The 7,500-nt window shown below is 47.5% G+C and overlaps 1 protein-coding gene across 4 annotated transcripts in view; it reads right to left on the bottom strand.

Annotated features, from left to right (window-relative positions):
• The window catches only part of srgap2 (SLIT-ROBO Rho GTPase activating protein 2), a 142,605-nt gene that overhangs the window by 54,245 nt on the left and 80,860 nt on the right, over window positions 1–7,500 (bottom strand). For all 4 annotated transcript variants that reach the window (XM_076268758.1, XM_076268759.1, XM_076268756.1 and 1 more), the window contains one exon: window positions 5,236–5,398. In XM_076268758.1, coding sequence (XP_076124873.1) covers window positions 5,236–5,398 — 163 coding nt within the window. The remainder of the gene's footprint in view (window positions 1–5,235; window positions 5,399–7,500) is intronic.

Here is a 7,500-nt window from a genome sequence, read left to right as displayed (position 1 = left end):
AGAAAGAAAGAACAAAAGAAAGAAAGAAAGAAAGAAAGACAGAAAGAAAGACAGAAAGACTGTCTGTGCCACCAACGGTCCAAAGTGGTTTTAGCTCAAAGACTTCTGGAGGTTTTTCTTCTGGTTGGCAAATAGAGAGCATGACCCAACTCACTCACTCTCACTTCCCATCGGCTGTGGCACACACACACACACACACACGCACGCACACACACACACACACACACACACACACACAGCACACTGTAACTTAGTTCAGTGGCAGACACACACACACACACAGAGACACAGCACACACACACACACAGTAACTTAGCTCAGTGGCACACACACACACACACACACACACACACACACACACACACACCAAGGGCATGAGGGCTATGTGGAGCTGCCCAGAGGAGAGGTGGTGCTATTGATTTTCCACTGAGAGCTTCATAAATCTTACAGCTGCTGGCAAGAGGCAGGAGACAGACAGCTAGATGTGTGTGTGTGTGTGTGTGTGTGTGTGTGTGTGTGTGTGTGCGTGCGTGCGTGCGTGTGTGGTGTGTGTGTCTGTGTGTGTGCGCGTGCGTGCGTGCGTGTGTGTGAGACATGACCCAAGCGCCCCTGGATCAAATGAGACACTTGTCACCAGGCCAGAGAATGCAAGGCTTCCAGTGCTTCTTCCGCTCTGGCAACTCAAGTCCCTTTTTGTCCCTTCACTGTTGCCGTCACAGCAAGAATGACACCTGGACCACTTCACCAATGTCAGGCCAATCAATTAATGCCAAGCATTCTGACAGTCTGTCTCTCTGTCTGTGTGTATGTCTGTCTGTGAAACAGGACATATGGACCAGCGCAAGCAATGCAGGTGACAGATGACCGTCGTATTCAAGGCTTTCAAGGATCTATGCATTACCTGGACGAGTGGTCACCTAACCTCTATGCATTACCTGGACGAATGGTCACCTCTTTGACCAATGGCACGTCCATCTGCACCCTCAACATCACATTGCCATACTTTACCATTTTATTTGCACTTCTGCCACCAAACTAAACCGAACTGATGCAAGTTCCTTTGTTAGAGGCAACATGATCACTGTGAGAATCTTCATGGGATTATTTTTTTTGACTATACTCAAATATTTTGCCAGAGGAAGAATAGCTTGAGTGTCGGAAATCCCAGGAGCAGAATCACACTTCCTCGACACACATACACACACACACACACACTCAAACACAGGCAGGGCACTATTTCCTTCTGTTATTACGGTAAATGCACAGAGGGGACATCTGAAATCTCCCAAGTGGAACAATGTCATCTGATATTTATGTAATTTCTCTAGAATTGCTCTGTATCCAATGTGTGTCTGTGTGTGAGCATTCATCTATCTGATATTTATGATATTTCTCTAGAATTGCTCTGTATCCAAATTGGATTTGGTGGTATTACTGGTGTGTCTGTGTGTGAAGCTTCACTCTTCTTAATCCACACACACACACACCCTTGAATTTCCCCTAGGGTTCAATAAAGTATCTATCTATCTATCTATCTACACACATACGCACGCACCCGCACAGAAAAACATACAGCCCCTCTGCAAAAATGCCGTGGTCTCCGAAGTTGCTCAAACACAATCTCCAGTAATCAAGGGCACAGACGTGAGCGTGCAAACAGACACACTCACACACACACACACACTCTGATGCATCAGTGGAAGCAGGACGTCAATCTCCTCTCCTCCAAGTGTGTGTGTGTCAGTGTATGTGTGTGCGTGCGCGTGTGCGTTTATCTGTGCTTGTGTTTGACCATCTGGGCAATTCTCTGTGTGTGTGTGAGAGCATTCATCTAGCCCACTGATCTGGACCATTCTGCATTCTGGAATGTGAGTGTGTGTGTGTGTGTGTGTGTGTGTGTGAGTGTGTGTGTGTGTGTGTGTGTGTGTGTGTTCAGAACATTCATCTAGCCCACTGATCTGGGCCTGGTTCTGAACTTGATTACTATCTGAGCTGCAGTCTGGGAGAGAGGAGACAGACAACAGTGCTGAGGGGGTCGGAGGAGAGGTACTCTCTCTCTCTCACACACACACACACACACACACACACACACACACACACACACACACACACACACACACACACACACACACACACACACACACACACACACACACACACACACACACACACACACACAGCATTCCTGCCTCCGCAGCCAGTCTAGACAGGTACACTCTCATGAATACATTCATTAGGACAGAGGGGCCCCAACATGGGACACGTGTGTGTGTGTCAGTGTGTGTGTTTGTGTGTGTGTGTGTGTGTGTTTGTGTGTGTGTGTGTGTGTGTTTGTGTGTGTGTGTGTGTGTTTGTGTGTGTGTTTGTGTGTGTGTGTGTGTTTGTGTGTGTGTGTTTGTGTGTGTGTGTGTTTGTGTGTGTTTGTGTGTGTTTGTGTGTGTGTGTGTGTGTGTGTGTGTTTGTGTTTGTGTGTTTGTGTGTGTGTGTGTGTTTGTGTGTGTGTGTGAGAGAAAGAGAGAGAGAGAGGGAGAGGGAGAGAGAGAGAAAGAGGGAGTGTAAGTACAAAGAGTTCAGGGGTTTCTAAGATAAATTATGTAAGCTTTTTAAAACTCTGTCTCCGAATGTGTGTGTGTGTGTGTGTATGTGTGTGTGTGTAAGGTGTGTGTGTGTGTGTGTGGGAGAGAGAGAGAGAGGGAGGGTCAGACAGGAACAACTATGGCATCTGGCAACGTGGAGCTTGTTCAGGTTTCATCTTCAAGTTTCACATATGTCTGTATGTATCTGCACAAACACACACACACACACACAAACACACACACACACACACACGTACGTCCCTCTGCCTATATCACCTTAAGTATTAATCCGTCTCAGCCCAGTCACATGGTGTTGGGCCTCTGGAGACCTCAGCATCTTCATTAGAAGTAAAACTGATTTCCTCATTTACGTGCTGGTACACACACACACACACACACACACACAGCATCAGGTTTGTAGACTAAGCAAAGTTGATTAAGGCTCCATGTTGCTCTCACGTCACCTGAGGTTAGGGTTGATGTTAAACTCAATGTGGTCTGGAACAGCAAGCTCACAGAGAGGAGAATACCGAGGCCAGTCTGGTCCAGTCACATTTGCAGACCTCTCCCCCCCCATGGAGGCCCTTACACAAAATAGCCGAACTACTTCAAGTGTCAAAACTCCCTATTTCTGAGTATCAAGACTGCAGCTCTGGAAAAAAAAGTATTTGCAGTTCATATGCAGAAAATGCAATATTTTGGACATGAAAATACAAATCGTGTTGCATTGTATTTCAGACAGTACATAGTCCCACGACTGCCGTCTTGTCAGGGGAGGCTAGCATGGCATCGGCGTCTACGCTGGAGCGAGAGCCCTGACAGCTGGCACCTCAGACCGCAGAGCAATTAGGCGGATTAGTGGCCGGGACCTCAGGGCTAACTGTTAGCAGGCAGTGTGTGTGGGGGTTAATAGCATCACTGTAGCCAGTGGGGGGGTGGGCGTTAGCGAGCTAACTAGCGCCTAGCGTGTCTGAAGGCAGCTAATGACATTACTGTAGCCTGCAGGTGTGCGCGTTAGCGAGCTAAATGAGCTCTGTCACTACAACTGAGCGTCAACACGGAGGGGATCACACTGAAAATAACAAAAGCGCAGTGGCAAGGCATGATGCGCTGCTCAGAACAAAACCATTCTGTTCTAAATTCTCTCTCGTTGCTAAGTGACCACAAGGCACTAACGTTCTAATGGCTCTTCAGAATGCTGCAGAAAGTTCCACTGTATTAAATGGGCCATCCCTTCCCAGGGCCATAAGCAATGATCATCCCAACAGTCAGATATTTCTGAATAATGGCAAAAGAATGTGGGCAGGAAGTAGGGTACAGGGCACAGGAAGTAGGGTACAGGGCACAGGAAGTAGGGTACAGGGCACTTTGATGTTGCAGCAGGGATTCCAGTCGGAGGTTTTCAGATGTCTGCGCTGTCTGAGTCGGAGACGTAGCTCTGTGTTTAGCCGGCGCTGTGTCAGGAGTCAGGCCAGTGGTGCTGATCTGACTGCAAGTTGTCCTTTTGGTTCCTTAAATGAGAGTTTAGGTTACACTCCTGAGAGTCCTCAGACGCCGCCACCGCGGCAAACACACACACACACACACACACACACACACACCGCCCCTTTCTCCACCAGGGCAAACACACACACACACAACCCCATTCTCCACCAGGGCAAACACACACACCGCCCCTCTCTCGACCGGGCAGACAGATAGCAATTAGACAACCTAAGGGCCTCAATCTCACCGCCTCACACACACACACACACACACACACACACACACACACACACACACACACACAATCTGAACTCTACATTTTATGGGAAGACAGGGGGAAGTGGTCTGGCTGTGTGAGCATAAACATGAGTGTACACACACACACACACACACACACACACACAGAGGAGATAAACAGTAGGCCTGAGAAGCAGACAGTCAGACTCATCCATACACAAGTGATGGTCAGGAGATGCTGAAAGCACCAATGCAAATGAGCAACTGATACCCTGATGGAGCTCAGCAAGACAACACGCACCGTGACTGAGCTACAGAGGAAAACACTAACCCTGGAGAAGGTCAACGGAGAGAGAGAGAGAGAGAGAGAGAGCGAGAGAGAGAGAGAGAGAGAGAGAGAGAGGGAGAGAGGGGGGGGAGAGAGGAAGGAGAGGGGGGAAGAGAGAAAGAGAGAGAGAGAGAAAGAGAGATAGACCGCATAGGATGATGCGCTTGGAGGATTCTTCCCTCTCACACACACATCTCATACACACATCTCATACACACCTCTCACACACACACCTCAGCCCTTCCACTGCTCCATGACCCCTGACCTCCCACCACATACAGAGAGGATCATGGGAAAACAAAGGTGCTTGTTTTTCTAGTAAGAGGATGGTGTTCACCTCCGTGGACTATCCACACAGGAAATGATATGCATCTCTCCGCATAAGCACGGGCCCAATCAAATGCACCGCTGTTTACCCATCTGCTGCCAATCAAATGCACCGCTGTTTACCCATCTGCGGCTATTTCAGGCAGACTGCTGTGGGAGGCAGGTAGTTGTGTATTTGTACAGAATGTTTGATTGTTTGTTTGTGTTTGTGTTTGTTTGAGGGAGGTATTTGCGTATTTGTACAGGATGTTTGTTTGTTTGTTTGTGTTTGTTTGTGTTTACCTTCTTGAAGAGGCGTCCGGAGTCCTCGCTGACCTGTGCGAAGCGCGGGATGATGTTGTTGAGGTACAGGTCACTCAGGGTGGCGTGGTCGCGACTCTCGCGCTTCACCTGGCTCAGCAGCAGGTTCCAGCAGGTGACCGGAGACAACACCGTCTGCTCCTTCCTACGGGGGACGGAGAGAGGGACAACAACATTAACACACACACACCAACATCAACACACACACACACCCAGAGACAGACACACACACACACACACACACAACCAAACTAAAAGTGCCGTGGCCCAGGATATGACCTATTAATCTGGCTTTATTATGTATTTATCATGTGTGTGTGTGTGTGTGTTTATGTTTATATGTATGTGTGTGTGTGTGTGTGTGTGTGTTTATGTTTATATATATGTATGTGTGTGTGTGTGTGTGTGTGTGTGTGTGTATGTTTGTTTGTGTGACTGATGAGGATTTTGCATTAATAGGTCTTCATCTGCCACGCCAGCATGCCATGTGTCTTCACTGCTGACCTCTGCTCATGTGACATATGTGCAGAAGTGCCCTTGGACACCAATCAAAAGCAAACCCAAAGCCTGCTCTACAGAACACATTCAGAACCACTCAGTTCTAATATAAAACCCAAAGCCTGCTCTACAGAACACATTCAGAACCACTCAATTCTAATATAAAACCCAAAGCCTGCTCTACAGAACACATTCAGAACCACTCAGTTCTAATATAAACCCCAAAGCCTGCTCTACAGAACACATTCAGAACCACTCAGTTCTAATATAAAACCCAAAACCTGCTCTACAGAACACATTCAGAACCACTCAGTTCTAATATAAAACCCAAAGCCTGCTCTACAGAACACATTCAGAACCACTCAGTTCTAATATAAAACCCAAAGCCTGCTCTACAGAACACATTCAGAACCACTCAGTTCTAATATAAAACCCAAAGCCTGCTCTACAGAACACATTCAGAACCACTCAGTTCTAATATAAAACCCAAAGCCTGCTCTACAGAACACATTCAGAACCACTCAGTTCTAATATAAAACCCCAAACCTGCTCTACAGAACACATGCAGAATCGCTCAGTTCTAATATAAAACCCAAAACCTGCTCTACAGAGCACATGCAGAACCGCTCAGTTCTAATATAAAACCCAAAACCTGCTCTACACAGCGCATGCAGAACCGCTCTGTTCTAAAACCCCATGTCTGCACTACAGAGTGCATACAGAACCGCTCGGTTCTAATATAAAACCCAATGCTTGCTCAGTGGAACACATACAGAACCAATTAGTTCTAATATAAAACCCATCAGTGTCTTTGTGGAGGATGTAGTGTAGAACCATTCAGTTTCAAAAACACGTACACATCGCACACTGGAGGATATATTTTTGCTGATTTTATTTACGTGTTTCGCAGTTTGCTTCTTCAGATTCATGTTCATGTACCTATATAGCCTGTAGCAGCATCCCTGTGAACCCAATGCCCTCTCTACAGCGTCTGGGCAGTGTGCAGTGCGGCCTCATGGCTGTGAACCCAATGCCCTCTCTACAGCGTCTGGGCAGTGTGCAGTGCGGCCTCATGGCTGTGAACCCAATGCCCTCTCTACAGCGTCTGGGCAGTGTGCAGTGCGGCCTCATGGCTGTGAACCCAATGCCCTCTCTACAGCGTCTGGGCAGTGTGCAGTGCGGCCTCATGGCTCATGAACACACACTTCATCATGAACACACGCTTCATCATGAACACACGCTTTCTGAATGTTATCAAGGGCTGCACTGATGGTGATGCTGATGACAGAATGGGCCTTCCTGTGCGCACGATTAGGAAATAACAAACGATTAGGAAACAACCTGAACGCGCCCCCGTCAGCCACAGGAGAAATGCTTGTCTGTTACACAACGCAAGCTTTGGGCAACTTCCTCTCTCAATGTCTCCCACTGGGAAGGGTCAGAGTAAAAAAGGAACAGTGAGTCGAGGCTCTCAAACACACACACACACACACACACACACACAAGCACAAACTGTGGACGTCTCACTCAAGTGCAGGTTAACCTGCAGACTAGTACAATACAGTGAAACACACACACACACACACACACACACACACACACACACAAACACACACACACACACACACAATCTGTGGACATCTTGCTCAAGTGTAGGTTAACCTGCAGACTGCTGCAATACAGTGAATCAAGACGCTCTGACACTAAGGAATCAAACTGCATTTGTTGGCAACAGCACACATGCAAGCA

The sequence above is a fragment of the Alosa pseudoharengus genome, unplaced genomic scaffold, assembly GCF_046254945.1.
Source record: "Alosa pseudoharengus isolate Yale_2024_CS ecotype anadromous, Long Island Sound unplaced genomic scaffold, YU_APseudo_1.1 YU_APseudo_1.1_scf_5, whole genome shotgun sequence".
Classification (NCBI taxonomy): domain Eukaryota; kingdom Metazoa; phylum Chordata; class Actinopteri; order Clupeiformes; family Clupeidae; genus Alosa; species Alosa pseudoharengus.
This window is presented reverse-complemented; position numbering and strand designations above follow the sequence as displayed.